The 22081-nt window shown below is 48.2% G+C and overlaps 1 protein-coding gene and 1 pseudogene across 18 annotated transcripts in view; one reads left to right on the forward strand and one right to left on the reverse strand.

The window, feature by feature from the left end:
* The window catches only part of ACAD9 (acyl-CoA dehydrogenase family member 9), a 47004-nt gene that overhangs the window by 11850 nt on the left and 13073 nt on the right, over window positions 1–22081 (forward strand). For 12 of the 17 annotated variants that reach the window (XR_015151910.1, XR_015151909.1, XR_015151911.1 and 9 more), the window contains one exon: window positions 20317–20418. Coding sequence is in view for 14 of the 17 variants with exons in the window: in XM_086368787.1 (XP_086224913.1) it covers window positions 20317–20418 (102 nt within the window). In the remaining 3 variants the exon portion in view is untranslated. Of the gene's footprint in view, window positions 1–1794; window positions 2243–17209; window positions 17505–20316; window positions 20419–22081 lie in introns of those variants that run through there. The other 5 variants (XM_086368793.1, XM_086368795.1, XM_086368792.1 and 2 more) reach the window with 4 other exon arrangements.
* Window positions 702–9419, reverse strand: LOC147348749 (proteasome subunit beta type-7 pseudogene; annotated as a pseudogene). Its single transcript, XR_015151937.1, has 2 exons — window positions 9404–9419; window positions 702–2672 (listed from the first exon to the last, which is right to left on the reverse strand). The product of XR_015151937.1 is annotated as a proteasome subunit beta type-7 pseudogene (transcript).

The raw sequence follows: 22081 nt of genomic DNA on the forward strand, positions 1-22081 counted from the left end.
TTTGTAATATTGATTCTTCCGGCTCCACAGCATGGTGTGTCTCTCCATCTGCTGTGTCATCCTTGATTTCTTTCCTGAGTGTCTCAAAGTTTTCTGAGTATAGATGTTTTGTCTCTTTAGGTGGGTTTTTGCATCTATATTCGTCAAAGATACTGGCCTGTAATTTTCTTTCCTTGGTGGTGATTTGTTATCTGGGTGATGGTGGCTTCGTAGAATGTCTTTGGAGTGGTCCCTCTTCAATCTTTAGAAGAGAGAGAAGAATTGGTACAAGTTCTTCTTTGCATGTTTGGCAGCAGAATTTACCTGTGAAGCCATCTGGTCCTGGACCTTTGTTTATAGGAAATTTTTGTTTGTTTTTATAGATTTTATTTCAGTTCTGGTCATTGGTCTGTTCATATTATCTATTTTTTGATTTAGTTTTGATGTTTCTAGAAAGTTGTCCATTCTAGGTTGTCAGATTTGTGGGCGTGTAATTGTCCGTAGCATTCTCTTAGTTTTTTTCCCTCTTATTTCTGCAGCGTCAGTTGAAATTTCTCATTTTTCATTTCTTATTGTGTTTGTTTGGATTTTCTCTCTTTTCTTCTTGATGAGCCTGACCAGAGGTTTCTCTATTTTGTGTGCCCTTTCAGAGAACCAGGTCTTGGTTTTATTGACTTTTCCCCTATTGTTTCTTTAGATTCTGCTTTATTTCCTCCCTGGTCTTTATTATTTTCTATCTTCTGCTGACTTTAGGTTTTTTTGGTTCTTCTTTTTCTAATTCTTTTAGGTTAGATTGTTTTTGGTTAGGTTGTTTACCTGAGGCTTTTCTTGTTTTGAGAGGAAGGCCTGTATTGCTGTGAACTTTGCTCTAAGCAGTGTTTTTGCTATGTCCCATAGATTTTGTGTGGTTTTATTTCCCTTGTCGTTTGTCTCAGCTGTTTTGTAATTTCCTTTATGATTTCCTCTTTGACCCATTTGGTTTCCAGTAGCGTGTTATTTGGTCTCCATGTAATTGTTTTTCTTCGTTTCTTTTCCTTTGGTTGATTTCTAGTTTCATGTCATTGTGGTCAGAAAAGATGCTTGAAATAATCTGTATGCTTTTGAACTGAGGTTGTCGAGTTTGTGGGCATGTAATTGTCCTTCGCATTTGTTTTGTGCCCTAGGATGTGGCCAGTTCTAGAGTGTTCCGTGTGTTCTTGAATTCTGTTTTTTGGATGTGGTGTTTTTAAGTCTGACTCCCCTGTTGTGTTTAGGACCTCTGCTGCCTTATTGATTCTCTGTCTGGAAGACCTGTCCCTTGGTGTGAGTGAGGTGTTAAAATTTCCCGCTGTTATTATAGTCCTGTCGATGTCTCCCTTTCTGTCTGTTAGTGTTTGTTTTAGATACTTGGGTGTTCCAAAGCGTGTGTGCTAAGTTGCTTCAGTGGTGTCCGACTTTGCAACCCCGTGGACTGTAGCTTTCCAGGCTCCTATGTCCTTGGGATTCTCTAGGCAAAAGTAGCGGGGTGGGTTGCCATTTCCTCCTCCAGGGGACCGTCCTGATCTAGGCCTGAACCCGTGTCCTGCGTGTGCAGGCGGCTTCTTCAGCACCGGTGCCCCTGGGGAGCCTGCTCTGTGGGGAGGCGCGCGCGTTGATGGATGTGCTGGTCTCTTATCACTGTGTGCGGCCCTTCAACTGCCTTTACCCTGTGTTTCACAGTCTATTTTGTCTGAGCACTGCAGCTCCTGTCTTGGTCATTTCCATTCACATGAAATACCTTTCCATCCCTCATCTTCTTGCTTTGGGTTGTCATTTTTTGTTGGGTTTCCTCAGCAGACGCTGGCCGAGCGTCTTCCAGGGGAAGCCTCCGTCGCCCCAGCCTCCTGGAGCCGTGGCCGCCGCCGCCAGCGCCGTCCAGGAAGTGCCCGCTGCCGGGCTGTCTGTCGCAGCGCCTCCGTGTCCAGGCCAGCGGCTCGCTGACCGAGGACTGCAGCGGCCCCCCTCGCCCTTGTGCTGGCCCAGCCCCTCCCTTCCTTTGGGGCACTGAGTGCGGTGCAGAGGATCCAGCTCGCCCTTGCTGGTGACAGCGAGACCAGTGTCACTTCCAGACCCCAAGTCATGAGGGCGTCAGCTGCTGTGGCTTCACTCACCAGCCTCTCGGCTTGCTCCTCCTCCATATCTGTCCTGAATTCATCTTCAAACATGGCCATGGCTGTCAAGGAGCCGGAACCCAAGGTGACATAAGGCAGCTCGCCGGCTGACCATGAGAACAGACGCTGCAGAGGTGAGGTCCAGTACCTCTCGTCCCCAGAGCCAGGGCTGCCCCAGTGTAACCTTGCTGCCCGGAAAGCATCTGTCTGCGGCCGCCTCTGACCGGCCGCCACAGCTCTGGGAAGGCAGCCCGGGCGAAGGGAGTGGAGCTCCAGGTTGGAGGAAATGAGCTAGGTCGTCTTGTCTGTGCCCACAGCGGTCCCAGGACCATGGCAGTAGCTGTTAGGAGATATGAAGTGTGTTTTTGACAGTTCTTGTCAACAGCAATCGTCCCTTTACTCGCCCTCGTATCTCTTGCGAAAACCACGCCATCCTCATAGACCGCCCCCGCATGGTTGTCCCGGTTTCCCGGGCTGTTGGAAGTTTGTCCTTTATCTTTGCAAACTTGACTTCTGAGATGGCCTTTCTGTGACACTTAGCGAAAGAGAGCCCCCGACCGACGGCTCACGCCCTCCAGCCTCTGCCTTTCAGTCTGGGTGTGTCCTTTGCCCTGTGGTGGGTCTCTTGTAGGCAGCATATTGCAGGCTTTTGTTTCTATGCAGTTTGCCACTCTGTGTGTTGAGCATGAAGCAGCCAGTCCAGTAAGGTAATTATTGATACATATGTATTTATTGCCCTTCAGACCATATTTCGCAGTTGATTCTTTGTCTCTCTCTCCTCCTGGTGCGGTGATTCCCTTTTATCTTAGCTTGCGTCCCTCCTTTTGTGTTTGTGACTCTAGCGTGTTTTGCTCTGTGGTTGCCATTTGTCTACTGTTAGCCCTTTCCTTCCTCTGCTTGCTTTAGACCAATAGCCATGTAGATTCAAACACGTTCTTAAAAAAAGTGCATTTTCTTACTTTCCTTCCTCACATTTTAAGATTTGGATGTCCGTTTTTACATCTCCGTGTTTCTCCTTTTGCTGTTCCTTGTGTTTATCGTTGCTTTCACAAAGAGGTGTTTTTTATCCGTATACTGGCTGACTTAAATGGCTTCTTTTCCTTCTGTGATCTCCGCCTTCCTGTTGCTTCCTGCTGCTTTTCTGTCTAGAGAAGGCCTTTTAATACCTCTTGTAGGATGGTTTAGTATTGCTGTATTCATTTGGTATCTGCTTGTCTAAGAAAGTCTTTATTTCTCCTACTCCAGATGATAATCCTGCTGGATAGATGATTCTAGGCTGCAGGTTTTCCTCTTACAAGGCTTTGCGTCTGTCTTGCCACTCCCTGCCTGCCTGCAGCGCTTCTGTGGGGAAATCAGCTGCTAGCCCCACGGGGGTTCCCTTGTAAAGACCTATTTTTCTCTTTCTACCTTTAGGACCCTCCCGTATCTTTCACCTGGTCAGTTTTGTTACGTCTTGGTGCAGGTTTGTTTGGGTTTCTCTTCCTCTGCCTGGATACCTGTTTCCTTCTTCAGCTTTCGGAAATTTTCAGCCATAATTTCTTCAGATACATTTCAGTCCCCCCCTTTCTCTCCTCTTGGAGTCCCTGTCACGCATAGGTGGCCCGCTGTTCATTACACAGGAGGTCTCTTGGTTGCTTCTTTCCGCATTTGACTTTCTGTCTGCTGTTTTGACTGGGTAGCTTCCGCTAGTCTGTCTTCCGGGTCACTTACTGTTTATGATGCGTTATTCATTCTGCTGCTTATTGCCCTGACCTCAGTTTCTGTCTCAGTAAATGCATTTTCTAATTTTTCTTGGCTCCTCCTTATAGATCCTAGCTCCTTTCTACACTAATCTGCTTATCTGTGGAGTCTTTTGTAATTCCGTCAGTAGCCTCCTTATCTCCTTCTCTGAAATCAGTGTCTGTTAGACCGAAGAGGTCTGTTCTCTTGTTCCTGCAGGGGGATTTTCTTGGTCTTCTACCTGAGAGTGGCTCCTTTCCTTCTTCGTTTTGCTCATATTTCTCCTGGTCTGTGAGTCCAGGAGGAACCGTTAACCTGCTGTAGTCCTGGAGGGAGTGTCCCTGGGTAGCATGTGGGTTTAATGTCTTTGGGTGTGAGGGCTGTTTTTGGTGTGGATGCTGGCCGCCTTTTGCTTGGCATGTGCTGGCTGCTACCTCTTGGACGGGGTGTGCAGGTTCCCAGGAACACGGCTCCCGGCCGTGGAGCCCTGCCCCGCTGTGGCGGCGGGTCGCGCGCCCTCACTGTGCACTCCTGGGCAGCAGGCGCAGGGGTTGGCACTGGGCTGGGGGGCCCTTGGGTGCAGCAGCGGGCCACGCACTTGCCTGGGGGTGTTGGCCCAGGACCCTGGGCAGTGGCAGGCCGTGCAGGCTTGCAGATGGTGGGGTGGTGACCTGCACCCGCTCCCAGGACCCTCGGCGGGGGCAGCCCTGGAATCTACGATGGCAGCCTGCGCCTGCCCCTGGAGTCCAGGTGGGTGGCACCCTACCACCGGAGAATGTAGACAGCCGTGACAGCCCACCCCCCACCGGTGCCTCGCCTCTCTGGCGGGCCCAGGCTTCCTCCCAGAGCCCCTCGGTTGTGGCAAGCACACCCTAGCATCTCAGGCTGGCTTCCCACAGCAACCACAGTGCTGCCCCCAGGCCTGACCTCCCAAGCCTCAGTACCCAGCCCTAACCCACCCCAGCCGTGCTCTTTGAGACACTGTTAAGAAAATGAGAAGTCAAACCACAGACTAGAAGCAGAATTTTGTAAAACATATGCCAGTTAAAGGTCTTAACTCTAGTACATAAATCTAGTACTTAATTCTAGTTCCTAAAACTCAGTAAGAAAACCCAGTTCCCCAGAAAAGCATCAAACAGTTGAAAGAAACTTCACCAACAAAAGATGTACAGTTGGCAAGATAAGCACACGAGAAAGTGCCCAGCGTGTCCTCAGCCGTCGAGGAAAGCGGGGCGTAGCCACAGTGAGACGTGGCAGCACTCTCACTGTTGTGCCTGGACTCGGAAAGGCCACCCGTACCCAGTGCTGGCAAAAACGCGGGGCGACTGGGGCACCAGCGGGCTGTGAGGTGGCGACCACTTTGGAAAACAGCCTGGCACTTCCTTAGTGTTTGGCATGAACCTGCCATGATTCAGGCACTGCCCTCCTAGATATTTCCCCAGGAGAAATGTAAACTCATGTCTGCACTAGACTTACAGAAAAATGTTCACAGCACCCTTTTTTGACAGCTAAGCTCTGGAAACCTTGTTCAGCTGCTGGGCCATGTCTGACTCTTTGCGACCCCATGGACTGAAGCATCAGGCTCCTCTGTCCTCCACCATCTCCCAAAGTGTGCTTAAACTCATGTCCATTGAGTTGATGATGCCATCCAACCATCTCATCCTCTGTCACCCCCTTCTTCTCCTGCCCTCAATCTTTGCCAACATCAAGGTCTTTTCCAGGGAGTTGTCTCTTGGCATCAAAATACTGGAGCCTCAGTTTGAGCATCAATCCTTCCAGTGAATATTCAGGGTTGATGTCCTTTAGGATTGACTGGTTTGATCTCCTTACAGTACAAGGGACTCTCAAGAGTCTTCTCCAGCACCACAATTTGTAAGTATCAGTTCTTTGGCACTCAGCTTTCTTTATGGCCCAGTTCTCACATCTGTACATGACTACTGGGAAAACTATAGCTTTGACCATATGGACCTTTGTTGACAAAGTAATGTCTCTGCTTTTTAATACGCTTCCTAGGTTTGTCATAGCTTTCTTTCCAAGAGGGACCATCTTTTAATTTTGTGGCTGTGGTCACCATCCACAGTGATTTTGGAGCCCAAGAAAATAAAATCTGTCACTGTTTCCACTTTTTCTCCTTTTATTAATGTTTGCCATGAAATAATGGGACCGGATGCCATGATCTTAGTTAGTTTTTTGAATGTTGAATTTTAAGCCAGCTTTTTCATGCTCCTCTTTCACCCTCGTTAAGCGGCTCTTTGGTTCTTCATTTTCTGCCATTTGAGTGGTACCCTCTGCATATCTGAGGTTGTTGGTATCTCTCCCAGCAATCTTGATTCCAGCTTGTGATTCATTCAGCCTGGCATTTCGTATGATGTACTCCGCATAAAAGTTAAATAAGCAGGGTGACAATATACAGACTTGTACTCCTTCCCAAATTTTGAATTGGTCCATTGTTCCGTGTCCGATTCTGTTAATAGCTGTTGCTTCTTCTTGTCGTTTAGTTGCTAAGTCGTGGCCGACTCTGTGACCCCTTGGACTACAGCACGCCAGGCTTCCTTGTCCTTCACCATGTGCTAGAGTTTGCTCAAATTCATGTCCGTTGAGTTGGTGATGCCGTCCGACTGTCTCATCCTCTGTCACCCCCTTCTCCTCTTGCCCTCAGTCTTTCCTAGCTTCAGCGTCTTTTCCAATGAGTTGGATATTTGCATCAAGTGGCCAAAGTATTTGAGCTTCAGCATCAGTCCTTCCAATGAGTATTCAGAGTCGATTTCCCTTAGGATGGACTGGTTGGATCTCCTTGCAGCCCAAGGGACTCTCAAGAGTCTCCTCTAGCACCGCAATTCGAAAGCCTCAATTCTGCTTCCTGACCTGTATAAGGTTTCTCAGGAGACAGGGAAGGTGGTCTGGTATTCTCATCTCTTCAGGAATTTTCCACAGTGTTGTAATCCACATAGTCAAAGGCTTTAGCATAGTCAATGAAGCAGAAATAGATGTTTTTCTGGAATTCCTTTCCTTTTTCTGTGATCCAATGAATGTTGGCAGTTTGATCTCATTATAGGGGATTGGAATGCAAAAGTCTGGATACCTACCAAACGTCAATTAATAGGTGAATGGATACACAGATTTTGGTATATGCATATGAGGAAGTACTACTCAGCATTGAAAAGACATGAACAATTGATACATGCAACACGGGACGTCTCTGATGGTCGGGTGGTTGAGAATCCACCTTCCAGTGCAGGGATGCAGGCTCAGTTTCTGGCTGGGGAGCTAGGACCCCACTGGCCGTGGGTCAGCTGAGCCCGTGCGCCACCGCTACTGAGCCCGGTGCTCTAGACCCAGTGCCACAACTAGAGAAGCCCACTCGCTGCAACTGAGACCCAACACAGCCAAAAAATAAATTTCTTTTGTTTAAAAAGCTGGTTACGGTGGTAAATTATATGTATATTTTGCCACAGTATGAAAAGGTGGGAAAAATCAATTAAGCGTTTTCTGTGTGGGTCTGTTTTTGGATCCTCTGTCCTGCTCCTTGCTTTGCCTCTCTCCATGCATGTGTTAAGCTGCCGTCTTGCCTGAGCTTTGTCCGAGGCCTGAAGCCCCTCAGTGTTCGTCCCCCAGCTTGTTCTCTCCTGAGGCCGTTTGGCTCCTCTGGGTCCTTTGCATCGGCTCGTAAATTTTAGAATCAGCTTTTCAGTTTCAACAAAAGACCTGTGTGTGATTGGGGTTACGGTAAACCCGTAAATCAGTTTCAGGGAGAATTCTGTAACAGTACTGAATTTTCAGATCCCCAGCTGTGGAATCTCTCCCCATTTATTTGCTTCTTAATTCGCTGACCAGCGTTTTGTGTTGTCGTGATCAGCGCATAGAGTGTGGACAGATTTTACAAAAAGTTTCTGATGGTTTCTCAGCTTACCGTTTTTTGGTGGTTTGTAAAGATATATCCATAAGTATTTAAAATTCTTTGATGTTATCGTAAGTGATATTTTTATAAATGTTGACTCCTGGTTATTTGCTGTTTGTGTATAGAAATACAGTTGACTGTTTTACACACTGTTTCTACAGTGTGTGAAGTTAGCGTTTTTTTCTGCACAGGCTTCCTGTTTCTGGAATTTCTCTTTATAATCTATCACATGTAGAAGAAATTCACACTTGTGAAAGGAGATACGGGAACTATAAACAAGATGAAAATAAAATGTTCCCCATTGTGTCTTGGTTTTGCCTCTGAAATCAGCTTAGTTGAACTTCAGCGGATGCTGGTGTTTTGTGAGGATTTCTTAATTCCACCTCAGGGTCATCTGCTAAAATGTAATATGTGTGCAGTGTGACAGGTGTCATGATGACACTGATCGCTTTACGGTGACTGTCCCTTCGTTTACCCTTCGCCCCGTCCGTTTCTCCCGGTGCTTACCTTTACGGAAATGCCTTGTGCCAGACTGCTGCACTTCATCACGGCCGGAAACGACGTCAGCCTTGATGCAGATTGCACTCGTTTTGCGTCACTGATGGTGTGTGTGCTTTGTGATCCTGTCCTGTGTTCAGATCATGACTCAGCAGTTCCATCACGGGACTCGCTCACACGTTCTCTGATAGCGGTGGCCACCTCTTGCCCGCTCCTCCCCCAGCTTCTGGAAACCACTCGTCTTTCCTCCCTTTGTACATTTCGCTATCTCAAAAACATTGTGCTAACGGAACCATTGTGGGTCTCCAGCAGCAAGCAGTGCGTGTGAACTTCTGCGGGTTGGCTCCTTCTCTCTGCGTAACTCTCCTGTGAGTTGCTGTGTGTCAGTGGGCCGCGCTGTTCCGCTGCTCAGCAGTTTTCCGTGTCGGAGAAGGCGATGGCACCCCACTCCAGTGCTCTTGCCTGGAGAATCCCAGGGACGGGGGAGCCTGGGGGGCTGCCGTCTATGGCGTCGCTGAGGGTCGGACACGACTGACGCGACTTCGCGGCAGCAGCAGTTTTCCATGTACCTGTTGCCACAGCTTGTTGACTGTTCTGAAGCTTAAGAACACCTTGCTTGTTTCCGGTTTGGGGGCTCTTATGAGTAAACCTTCTGTGTACATTTGTGTCCAAGCTTTGTGTGAACACGTGTTGTGTCCAAGCTTTGTGTGAACACGTGTTCGTCTCTCTGGGATAAACGGGCAGGAGTGAGGGCGCTGGGTCTTGAGGTCATCTGTGTGTTTATTTTCAGAGTGCTGGCTGTACCATCTTACGTTCCCAGTAGCAATACGTTCTAGTTTCTGTGCCTTTTTGCCAGGATTTGGTGGTGTTGCTGGTTTTATTAAAAAAAAAAAAAAAGATGTAAAAACCATAGCCATTCTGATGGACGTGGCATGTTGCCTGTGGTTTTAACTTGCCTTTGCCTGAGGTAGCGAATGTCCACGTTTAGTTCCCTTGACACACCCTCTCAGTGAGTACAGTTGGTTTTCGTGTATTGATCTCGTACCCTGCAGCCTTGCTAAACTCGTTTAGTAGCTCACAGAGCGTTTTTGGTTTAGTACTGGACAGTCACGTTGTTGGTGATGAGGGCAGTTTCATGTCTTCCTTTCTAATCTGGCTTTCTTTTCTTTGCTTGACTCACCAGCTAACATCTCCATTATGTCGAATAGGAGTGGTCAGAGCAAACTTCCCTGCCTTGTGCCTGATTTTAACGAGAAAGCCCGCAGTCTTCTACCTTAAGTATGATGTTAGCCGTATGTTTTTTGTAGGTGCCCTGAACCGGGCTAAGGAAGTTTGCTTCTGGTTTGTGGAAGGTTTTCAGTGTAAATTGTGTTGGATTTTGTCCAGTGTCTTTTCTGCCTCTCTGAAGATGATTGGGTCTTTTCTGCTTATTCTTTGGACGTGCTGAAATCCTCCGCCTGGGCTCTGAGCCCTGAAGGCCTCCTGCGTTCTCGGGATAGCGCTCCCTCGTCCTCTTTTGTGGTGTCCTCTTTTGTGTCCTTGGGTGCGCTCTGGAGAATACTGAGGGGACGTAACAGCCAGATACAGTGTGGCTCCCGGACGGGGTCCCAGGCCAGAGACAGGGCGTCGGTGGAGAAGCCAGTGACATTCACCTTGATTCTGTAATTCAGGTAGTGCTATTGTATGCCTGTCAATTTCTTAATTGTGGTGGTTTCCCCATGGTTCTGTAAGCTTCTCATAGGAAAAGCTGGATGAAAAGTATCCGGGAACTCTATATTATTTTTGTGACTTTTCTTTAAAATTATTTCAAACTAAAAATGATGAGGTGATTTCATATGGGCAGCATTCTAAAACACCGTTTGGCAGTCTTGCCTCTTTTAACGTGTATTTTGCTGAGGCAGCACTGGTTTCTAACGTCGTATGCCACGCGCACGACCTTGCAGTCCAGCTTCTGTGTGTATGCGCCACCACCAGGGCCGAAGCCTCCACCCCTCACTGGACGGTGGCCCCCTTGCCCATTCCACCCTCCCCGTCTCTGCCTTCTCACTGGCTGTGGATATATGCTTCTTTTAATGTGATTATATATATATAATCCCGTCCACGGCGGTCCATGGACTTCTCCAGGCCAGAACACTGGAGTGGGTCTTTCGCTTCTCCAGGGGCTCTTCCCAACCCCGGGATCAAGCCCAAGGCTCCCACGTTGCAGGCGGTCTTCGCCAGCCGAGCCACAGGGACGCCTGCTCCCACTGTATCTTTTTTTTTTTTCCCACATGTTGTTTCTTTTGTCTCTGGCTGCTTTTACGTGGTTTTAGAGAAATTGATGTTTTCTTCATGTTTTTCTCGGGGCTCTTTGAGCTCCTTGGATCTCTGTGTTCATAGTGTTTATCGACGTCAGCATGTTTTTTGACCATTAGATTTCTCTAAACTTGTTTTATCACCAGCCATAGCACATCCCCCCGCTTGCTCCTCCCCTTTGGAGATTATACGTATAGAGAGCGATCTGCTTGAGGCTGTCCCACAATTCCCTGATGCTCAGTTATTTTTGTCTTTCATTTTGTATAGTTTTTATTATTATGTTTTCTGGTCACTAAATTTTTTTCCCCCTAGTATTTGATCTACTGTTAATCCAATCCAGAGTTTTTCATCTTAAGCAGTCTTTCATCTCTGGGCAGTTTGTTTTGAAGTTTTTTTTTCTTCTATATCTCTGTTGACTATGCTCGTATTTCCTTCTACTTTTCTGAGAATTTAGAATCTAGTGATGACTGTGATACTCTTGTCTGCTGTCATCCCTGTTATTTCTGGGTCGCGGTCAGCTGACTGCTTTTTCCTCCTCATTTGCTCTCATGTCTCCCTGCTGCTTCTTGTGCCTGGTGGTTTTTCTGTTGGCTGTTGGCCCTTGTGGATTTCACTTTGACCCATTCAAGACTTGCTTCTAAGTGTTAGGAGGAGCAGAGCAGCCTGGAGGGCGGTGTTTCTCAACATTGTTATTTGTGATTACCACTCTCTCCTTCCCCGTTACCCTGATCGCGCCCCTCTGTGGCGCTTTAAGACATTGCGTGTTCACTTACCGAGCTGTGGCTGCGCTGGGTCTTCGCTGCGAGGACAGGCTTCTGGTTGTGGCGGCTTCTCTTGTTGTGGAGCGTGGACTCCAGGCGCGGGCTCAGCTACTCCGAGGCCCGTGGGATCTTCCCAGACCAGGGACTGAACCCACGTCCCCTGCGTTGGCAGCTGGATTCTTAACCACTGGGCCACCCGGGAAGTCTCCCTTTGTGAGATTGTAATGCCACAACTGTACTATACGTGTTTCTGTCCGTATTGTGGGTGTTTCTGTCCTTTATGCCTAAGTGGTTTTTTTTTTGCTTCCCTTCCGCCAGAACCAGCTTTCACCCCCAGGGGGCGGTGTTGCTCTGTTGGGAATGCACACCCGCAGGCTGGCTCTTCTGCTAGTGACACGGCTCTTCTCCGCGTCCTCACTGCGCTGTAGCTAAGGCAGCCTGTGTTTGAACACTTTCTTAAAAGTTGAGCATACCCTAGCACACAGCACTGCACTCTAGAGTGCAGTACACGTCCCAGCCCCCAAACCTGAATACAGATGTTCCCTCTGAGAGCCCCAAACTGGGAGCGACCCAGATGTCCTTCGAGGGGTGAACAGGTAAACAATTTCATACCCACACAGTAGGCTGTTGAACAATTATGCAAATCAGAGAGGCCAGACCAACAAAGTGCTGTGTGAGCCCATGTATGTAAAACTCAAAAATGCAAACTAATCCATAGACGAAAAGATGACTGGCTGCCTGGGGATGGAGACAGAGGGAAGGTCCGATCACACGGACACCGGGAAGTCGGGATGGAAAGGTTTTCGTCGCATGGGGTTTCATGGGCAGACAGACCTCAGAACTCAAAACGGTGTTCTCTGTGCAATTTATTACGCGCCAAGTATATACACCAGTAAAGTTGTGGAAGTAAAAAGTGAAGGGTTTGCACTCCATTTGGGGAGCCCATATTTCTCATCAGTCACCCATGTGTATAAAAATTCATAAGCATGGTTATGGTTGTTTTATGGTTTATAATAGTGATGAAGTTTAATTTGTCGGCAGCTTATGGGAACACTTGAACTTGACTCATGAAAGTCTGCAGCTGCAGACCTGACGCAGTGATGGTTGAGTTTTCCTTTGCTGAACATGTGTTCATAGTCGACAATGGACTTGTTCTCAGGACCTGTGGACTCTGGGGAAAGAGGGTGGTTCTGAACATGGGCTGGGTCCAGAGGCCGCCTCGAGCCTGCTGTGTCGCCGAGCGTTTAAGGACAGTAATGCCAGTTGTGTGTTTGTTCTCTTACCTTCTAGAAGGTGCAGGTAGCAAATCAGAAAGTCAGGTTTAGTGAACACCTTCAGGAAAGTTTAGGTTTCACGAATGCTTAGTTGTAGCGGTTTTATGCAATGAATACATCCAGATCAAGAAACAGAACATTACCTGTTCTGCTAATTTGTCTTTAATGTTCGAAGGCATTTTTAAGGTTAACTTAATGTATCATGGCATCCGGTCCCATCACTTTATGCAAATAGATGGGGAAACAATGGTCCCTGGTCTGGAATGGAAACAGTGAGAGACTTCCTTTTCTTGGGCTCCGAAATCACTGCAGATGGTGACTTACAGCCATGAAATTAAAAGACGCTTGCTCCTTGGAAGAAAAGCTATGACCACCCTAGGCAGCATATTAAAAACCAGAAACATTACCTTGCCAGCAAAGGTCCATCTAGTCAAGGCTGTGGTTTTTCCAGTAGTCATGTACAGATGTGAGAGTTGGACTGTAAAGAAGGCTGAGCACTGAAGAATGGATGCTTTTGAACTGTGGTGTTGGAGAAGACTCTCGAGAGTCCCTTGGACTGCAAGGAGATCCAATCAGTCCATCCTAAAGGAAATCAGTCCTGAATATTCATTGGAAGGACTGATGTTGAAGCTGAAACTCTAATGCTATGGCCACCTGATGCGAAGAACTGACTCACTGGAAAAGACCCCGATGCTGGGCAAGATTGAGGGCAGGAGGAGAAGGGGACGACAGAGGACGAGATGGTCGGATGGCATCGTTGACTTAATGGACATGAGTCTGAGTAAACTCCGGGAGTTGGTGATGGTCAGGGAGGCCTGGCGTGCTGCGGTCCATGGGATTGCAAAGAGTCGGACACAACTGAGCAACTGAACTGAACTGAAAAGCAACAAAATTAACAAGAAGGGTAAAGAAAAATGGCCCAAAGATGAATAGAAGTAGAAAGGTTGCCAAGGCTGTGTGTTTTTAGCTTAAAAAGCTTTAAATGGAATGACATTTTATTCAGGGGAAAGGAAGGAGGTCTGACTTACAGGTGGCTGTTTCGGAGCAGGCAAATAAAGGGATGAATATGGAAAGTGAAAAAGGCGTGTGGAAAGTGGACTCCAGGAAAAGTAGGGTGCATGGTACAAGTTATCTTGAGACATTGAACTGCCTTTGAAATCTTTTATTGCTACTTTGGCTAGTGAAACATAATTTTTAATTACCCCCGTTTTTGTTAAACACAGTCAAGACTAATTTATTTTGAAAATAAGGTTGGCCCATTGAACATGTAGCTTTTCTATATTAACTCTTATTCCTGAGAATAAGTTTCAAACTAAATTTCCCAAAGGCCTCTCGGCCAGGAAAGCCATGCCAAAGGTCTGCTGCCAGACTTTGGGGATTTTTCTCTTCTAGAGGTCTCCAAAATACTTTGAGATTTCTATAGACAGTCCTATATTTACCTCATAAGGCTGTTCAGAACCCAAGTGTGTCTAATTTCTGTAGAGACAAGGAAGAGAGAAAAATGTTTTATTTTTACCCACAGGTGTAAATTACCAAATTGTTTTAAACCATAAGTAACTTGAAACTGTGGTGTTGGAGAAGACTCTTGAGAGTCCCTTGGACTGCAAGGAGATCCAACCAGTCCATTCTGAAGGAGATCAGCCCTGGGATTTCTTTGGAAGGAATGATGCTAAAGCTGAAACTCCAGTACTTTGGCCACCTCATGCGAAGAGTTGACTCATTGGAAAAGACTGATACTGGGAGGGATTGGGGGCAGGAGGAGAAGGGGACGACAGAGGATGAGATGGCTGGATGGCATCACTAACTCGATGGACGTGAATCTGAGTGAACTCCAGGAGTTGGTGATGGACAGGGAGGCCTGGCGTGCTGCGATTCATGGGGTTGCAAAGAGTCGGACACAACTGAGCGACTGAACTGAACTTGAAGAGAAGAGCTTCTTTATATCTGAAAACAAAGATTAGAAGCCAGTAATATGTCAGACCCTGATGCTGGGAAAGATTGAAGGCGGGAGGACAACTCAATGGACATGAGTTTGAGCAAGCTCTGAGAGTTGGTGATGGACAGGGAAAGCGTGGCGTGCTGCAGTCCGCGGGGTCGCAAAGGGTCGGACGCAACTGAACAGCAACAATATGTCAGACAAAAATTCATGAAAACTATAATCATCCCATGTAATTAATCTGTTCTTTTGTCCTTGCCTGATGATTGAGGATGATAGTGACATTGATGGTTTTAAGAAACTTGTGAAGTTTCTGTTAAGGCTTGAATCATTTGTCCAGTTAAGTGCCTTGAGCCCTGGAGGTTGTAGACAGTATACTCCAAGCGGAAGACACATTTTTAACCTTTTTCTTTTTTCATTGTAAGGGCATTAACCCTGCAACTGAGGAAGGCTTTATCCCGTTTAAAAAAAATGGGATAAAGCCTTTGCTGGTTCCCTGGTTTGTCAGGGAACTAGCAAAGGCCAAGTGGCTGCCTTGGATTTCCCATAGCCCTGACTGGTTTACAGTCATTGTTTATTCATTTTAAATTAGCTGGTTTAGGAGTAGACTATTGTGTTTTAAGGACATCAGGATAGCAACAGTCTGACAATATGGGGTTAATTTTCTTAAAAAGCAGAATGAGCTTTACCTACATGTACCATAATCTTCATAGATCATTGTGAAATAGTAGTTATTTTACCAAAGTAACAAAAGGTTTTAAAGGTAAATACAAATCACTTAAAGGCAAAGAAATTCACAATCTGTTATCAAAAGCTGCATTCCGAGAAAACTTTGTTCTCTTAATAGAGAAAGTTCCAGTCTGGTACAGGCTCATATTCATGGTGAAATAATCGCTATTCACTTAGTCAAAGTAGCAACAAAAGATTTCAAAGGCAGTTCAGTGTCTCAAGATAACTCGTACCACGCACCCTACTTTTCTTGGGGTCTACCTTCCACACACCTTTTTCACTTTCCATATTCATCAGTTTATTTGCCTGTTCTGAAACAGCCACCTGTAGGGAAAGATTGAAGGCAGGAGGAGAAGGGGACAACAGAGGATGAGATGGTCGGATGGCATCATCGACTCAATGGACATGAGTTTGAGCAAGCTCTGGGAGTTGGGGATGGACAGGGAGGCCTGGTGTGCTGCAGTCCATGGGGTTGCAAAGAGTCAGACACGACTGAGCGACTGAACTGAAGTCAGACTTACTTCCTTTTCTCTTAATAAAATGTCATTCCATTTCTTAAAGCCTTTTAAGTTAAAAAGACCCATTCTGCTTTCCGTAAGTAACCATGAATCATTGGCAAACATAAATCACCCAAAGCTCTTAACTCATTTGCATTTTCTTTTCCTGAGACTCTTCTTTACATCAAGTGACTTGCCTTGTTGAAAAATTTATAACAGATATAATAAGATCTTATTTAGTTTATATTTAACCAAGGCACACTAAAAGTATTACACCTAATGTTGATAAGTAAGATACGTCTGAATTATTTAGATAAACAGTAATGCCAAGTATTAGTTTGAGTATTTCCCAGTTCACGTGAACCTGAACTTCATTTAGAATTGTTTGGTTTGTAAGCACTTTCTTTTCCTTAGATCAGTTAAATCTGCGCTCATTTACAAGTTAACCTCAGCGATATTAACCAAAGACGCACTAATCCAGACAGAGACCTTGTCTATTTGCCCCTGCACCACCTTTTTTCTTAACTTGAAGTTCTACTGGTTTGCCCAAGGCTGACTTCTTAGGCAGAGTGCGCTGTGTATCTCGAGGATTGAGAAGAGTTAACTTCAGGCCTGTTTCTGTTTTCTCAGGTCAGAGCTTAAAGTATTTCAACATGCTGGCTTTTTTCTAATCGCATATGCACAAAGAACCGGTTTTGCGATTTCAACAAGATTTCTCCAGAGTCTAAAGACATCACAGCCATACTGTCTAAAACCCTCTCTGATCATGGTCTCATAGCTAAAATTTAAAGCGAGTGATCTAGAGAATGCTCACCTTGGCCCTAATAGCAGCGGCAGACTGACTGATAAGATGTTATCCCAGCACAGATTGTTGCTCTCGGGAGGTACAGGTCTTAGCTTGATCCAAAGGTTCTGAAGGACTGAAGGAACTTGAAGGAGTTGGGAAGCATTGATTCCCCCACCACCGCCCCACCACACTGATAGAAGTTAGAAGAGGATTCTTTAAAATATGCGAGTTTCTTTTAGAAGATCTGGTGGAGGGGATGTAGAGGGGCGGGGTTGAGGGGGTAACGTCGCAACGGAAAGGCGCCGGCGCCGTGAGTCCCTCAGACCCGCACTGTGACTGAGGGCTGTGAAGCTGTGAGTGTCAGGGGCTTCTGAGTCATTTTCTTGTTTCCGACAGTAGAGGTCAAGTTGGAGGACTGTGGTATCATTTAGTGTGCCAGCAAGAGGCTGTTTTTCTTGGTCCCTCAATTTGTACCGGGGCCAGGCTTCAATGCAAAAGAAAGGGAGCCTTTTCTTTTCCAGATTTTCAGGTCCAGAGTTTTTCTAGTTCTTGAGAATATAGCCGAGGGGATGAGTCTGAGGGAGCTTCCTGAGCTATTTGTAGCCTATATGCCGGAGAATGGGGGTACTGAGTCACCAGCCACAGACAGGCATTGCTCTCGTCCCAGTGAGCCCTCTGTGTGACTGAGGCACCACGTGACTAGCGGCACACATGGCCGGATGTCCCGACAGTCACGTCTGAGAGCGAGAGGTGACCCTTGATCACGCGGCTGAGACACGAACCAGACGACAAAGCACCGTGCGACTCAGCCAGGAGAGACGGGAAAGCGGCTCCCAGGGCCAGCTGGGTGGCTCACGGTTTGGTGACGGCCTGAGATGTGGAAGGCCCTCTTTGGGACGCCTCAGAGGCAGCTCCTAGCCTCCAGGAAATGCATCCAGACCGAGGGGGAACAGTGAACGCAGCAGAGGAAGCAGGCTGAGGAACCCGCCTGCAGCCCTGCTGGTAAGGCGGCAGCCGTGAGGAGCGGGCTCGGTGTTCTGCGTGACCAATGTGTGCCTGGCCGTGCCGTCTTGCTGGGGGCCTGTGGTCTGAGAGCCTGGTCTGTTCGTGAGCCCCTTATCCGGTCATTCGAGTCTTCCAGCAACAGGCATCCTAACGGCTTCTAAGCGCTGGACTCATGCCCGCACACTCAGTGGGTAAAGAATCTGCCTGCAGTGGGGGAGACCTGGGTCCAGTCCCTGGGTCGGGAAGATCCCCTGTGAGGGGGATCTAAGTGTTCCAGATGCACTTAAGTTCTTGCCTGGAGACTCCCACGGACAGAGGACCCTGGCGGGCTGCAGCCTGTGGGGTTGCGCAGCACACAGCACGGTCCTCGCCCTCATTAAGTCAGGAAGAGGAGAGCAGAGCCTCCCTCCTTTCGGTGGCAGCTGCTGGGGCCCAGCAGAGTAACCCTGGCCTGAGTTTCTCAGCTGCTTCCACAGCCACTCGCCTGTTAGCAGAGGGTTTGAGGAAAAAGAAATGAAGCAAAGGAGAGTCAGAGGGAGAACCCCCAGGAGACAAATGGGCCCCAACTGTTGTGGTCTGTGCACAGGCTGGAAAAGCATTTCCAGACACGAGGCACAGTGAGAGGAGAGGAGAGTTTATTAGTGCAGGAGACGCCATTAGAACAGTGGGCTGGCTCAAGGGAGAGCCGATGCATTTCCTGGGTTAGTAGCCAGTTTTTATCGTCTCAGGACAAAGAAGATTCCTGCTGGAAGGGTGGCATTCGGTGACTGGTTTGTGTAGGTGTCCTTACCTACTATGGGGTCAGGGAACTGGCCAGTAAGGGTTGGGGGCTCATGGCAGCGGTTGCTGTGGGGCTCAGTCGGTTCCGGAGATGGTCCAGGTTCTGGGTTACAGAAGCCTTGCTACAAGCCCCACACGTCTGTCCATGGTATGGGGCTGCAGAAGATGTACTGTGGCTCGATCTGTGACTCAAGATGGGCTCCATCCTGGCCGGTATCCAGGCACTTAGAAGAACACGTGTCCCGCTGCTGTGGGGAGGACATTCCTCCAAAGCTCCTCCCGTTTTATCGACATTAAACATCAGTTAAGTCTGTCTGGTCTGTTGTGCGTTTGCGGTTTGTGTTTGCTTATCCGTGTTCTGTCTGGGCGATCCGTTCATTGGTGGGAGTGGGGTGCAAAGGTCCCTCACCAGGGCCTCCCTGGCGGTCCAGTGCTTAGGAGCCCACCTTCCAGTGCAGGGGACGCGGGTTCCATCCCGCGTGCCACGGGGCAGCTGCGTGCGCCGCAGCTACTGAGCCTCTGCGCTGCAGCTGAGGCCCGACACGGCCAGTAAGTGCTAAGATATTCGTGGATGCCTGCAGTCCCCCAGCAACAGCGCCCTGCTGCTGATTTGCCCTTTGATGGCTGGTAGCGTTTGCCTTATGTATTGAGGTGCCCCTGTGTTGGGTGTATAAACATTTGCGATTGTTACATCTTCTTGGGGTGAGCCCTTGGTCATTATGTACTGCCCTTCCTTGTCTCCTGCCACGTCTTTATTTTAAAATCTATTTTATCTGGTATGAGTATTGCTACTGCAGCTTTCTTTTTTGGTTTCTATTTGCATGGAATACCTTCTTCCAGCCCCTTACTTTCAAAGTCTGTGTGTGTCCCTAGGTGTGAGGTGAGTCTCTTGTAGACAGCATATATTGGGTCTTGTTTGTTAATCCGTTCAGCCCGTCTGTGTCCTTTGGTCAGAGCATTTAATTCATTTACATTCAATATAATCATCCATCTATATGTTCCTATTACCATTTTCTTACTTGTTTTGGATTTGTTTTTGTGGGTCTTTTTCTTGTTTCCTGCCTAGAGAAGTTCCTTTAGCATTTGTCGTAAGGCTGGTTTGGTGGTGCTGAATTCTCCTGCTGCTGCTGCTGCTAAGTCGCTTCAGTCGTGTCCGACTCTGTGCGACCCCATAGATGGCAGCCCACCAGGCTCCCCCGTCCCTGGGATTCTCCAGGCAAGAACACTGGAGTGGGTTGCCATTTCCTTCTCCAGTGCATGAAAGTGAAAAGTGAAAGTGAAGGCGCTCAGTCGTGTCCGACTCTTCGTGACCCCATGGACTGCAGCCCACCAGGCTCCTCCGTCCATGGGATTGGGCAAGAGTACTGGAGTGGGGTCCATTGCCTTCTCCGGCTGAATTCTCCTAGCTTTTGCTTTTGTAAAGCTTTCGATTTCTCTGTCAAATCTGAATGAGAGCCTTGCTGGGAACCATCATCTTGGTTGTAGGTTTTCCTTTTGCCACCTTTCCTGCCGCTCCCTTCTGGCCTGGCTCCCAGCCCGCCTGTTCATTCTTCTGCCTCACTTGTCCCGTTTGTTTATTCCTTGTGGCATCTTTTTCATTTCAGCGTTTGTTTTGTTCATCAGTGTTTATTTGTCCTTTAGATTTTCTAGGTCCTTAAACATTTCTTGTATTTTCTCAATCCATGCCTCCATTCTTTTTCTGAGTTTTTGGATCACCTTTACTAGCATTACTCTGAATTCTTTTTAAGTGGATGGCAGAAAAGTTTAGGTATTATAAATTTTAGTTTGCTGCAGTTTTATGCAGGGAATTGCTGTGCACATTGGGAGTCCTTTGAGGTGCAGGTCTCTCTAGGCTGGTGAGGTGCAGTCACACAGAAGTGCCCTTGGTTACAGTTTCCAGTTGTGAAGTTTCTGTTGCTGGTGTTGTAATGTACAGTATTAACATATGTGAAATACAATTGTTCTGTTTACTTCTGTTTGTATAAGTGTAAGTTATATGTTGTTTAATCAAAGTGTTTCCTCTTGGCAGTGGACTCTCGAAAAATTGACCAGGAGGGGAAAATCCCAGATGAAACTTTAGAGAAACTGAAGTCCCTGGGGCTTTTTGGAATGCAAGTCCCAGAAGAATATGGTGAGTAAAGGGAACCACCACCCAACTGGTTCAGCTTTCAACAAAGCCTCTGTATTTGTCCATGAAACAGTTCTGTTCTGGAAAGGTGGCCTTTGAAAACCCATTAAGTCCAAGGTCGGGCTGCAAAAATGCTGAAATTAATCAAACTGCCCTTTGTGGGCTAAATTTGGGGGGCTGGCTGGTGAGCGTGCGGCCTGGTGAAGGGGCTCTTTGGCAGGAAAAGCTAGTGGGCTCTGTGCCCCGCCGTGGGGTTGTGGGGGGCGGGGAAGGACCTGTAAGGTGTCTGCTCTCTGCGCTCCACGGGGCAGGAGGGGTGGGCTCACCCCTGGGCAGGCTGATGGCAGCGGGGTCTCTCTGGCGGAGGGGCGGCCCCAGGCCGTCAGTGCTCTGCGTCTGAACGTTTCAGAGGGACAGAACATAGTCCCATGTGGGCACTGGTCCAGACACAGTCTAGTGTGCACTCTTGGGATCCTTTCCTACGAGCATGGCCCCCCGCCCCCAGCCTGCCCTCCCCAGAGCCCTCCCCCGAGCCCTGGCTGGGGCAGCCTCCAGCTTCGTCAGCTCGGGGTCAGGGGTTTGGGTTGGAGAGCTGCTGGTGCTGAGAGCCGGGCACATCTGTGGCCGTGAGCCCAGTGTCCACGCCGGGGGGTAGTTTGCACAGCAAGGCCCAGACGCTGGTTTAGCTCCAGGGCAAAAGTGCAGTCCGTTCCCCCCACCCACCCCCCACCTCGCAGCCCAGGGTGGGGACTCTCGTGCCGCCGGGACCCAGGCTGGAGCGGCTGCAGTCTGAGGCAGAGCCTGAGATCCTAGGGCAGAGGCTGTGACGCCACATCTGGAGGCGTGTTTCCTCAGGGGTCTCCATCTGTGTGTGTCTGTCGCCGTGTTGTAAGCTGTTAGAGGGTATCTCCTACTCGTCTCCCGTTGAGTGCCTCTTCCCACATTTCCAAATGACAGTAATAAGAGAAAGGACGGTCTGTGGAGGAAACACGGCGTCATCTCTGCAGCTGCTTCACTGCTGGCGGGACGCGGCGCGGGCCTCGGGTGCACCTGCAGCCTGCAGGGCAAAGCCCTGCGCTCTCCCCAGGCCTCCAGGCCCGGCGGGGTCCCAGACCCCGGGGAAGTGTGTGCGCAAGGCAGCGGCCACGTCCAGTATTAGAACAGAGCAGGAGGCTGAGCCTGTCGTCAGCTGCAGAAAGGAAGTGTGTGGAGGAGAGCTGCCAGACGCAGTCGGCTTGGTGACGGTGTCTGCTTCCGCCTGGGTCTTAAAGAAAGCACTTCCTGATTCAGGAGAAGTCGTTGTTTCCTCCATACAAGTTTGTGTGAAACTTGAACACGTCTTTTTGCGTCTCTGTGTTTTATGCCAGCACACGTGTGTGTATGTGTGTGTGTGACTGCACAGCCCCATCCCTAACTCTGCTTTGAGTTCCTGTTGAGTGTGAAAATGCTCTTTCATGAGATCATAAAATGGTCACATTTGGAACTATTTCATTTTCTTTCTTTTTTTTTTTAAACTCTTCCTTGGGAAATGAAGGCAACTACAACCTTATGTTCATGCCCAAATAGTTTTCAGAAACGTCCTGGGTCTGAAGCATTCTGAAGTCTGATTGGAAATCTCTGCGCCCAGTTCTCCTCCCTGACCTTCAGCTCCCCGCGGTCTCACCCG

Source organism: Bos grunniens, chromosome 22 (assembly GCF_055505025.1).
Source record: "Bos grunniens cultivar Pamir isolate PY7600 chromosome 22, Bosgru_T2T1.0, whole genome shotgun sequence".
Lineage (NCBI taxonomy): Eukaryota > Metazoa > Chordata > Mammalia > Artiodactyla > Bovidae > Bos > Bos grunniens.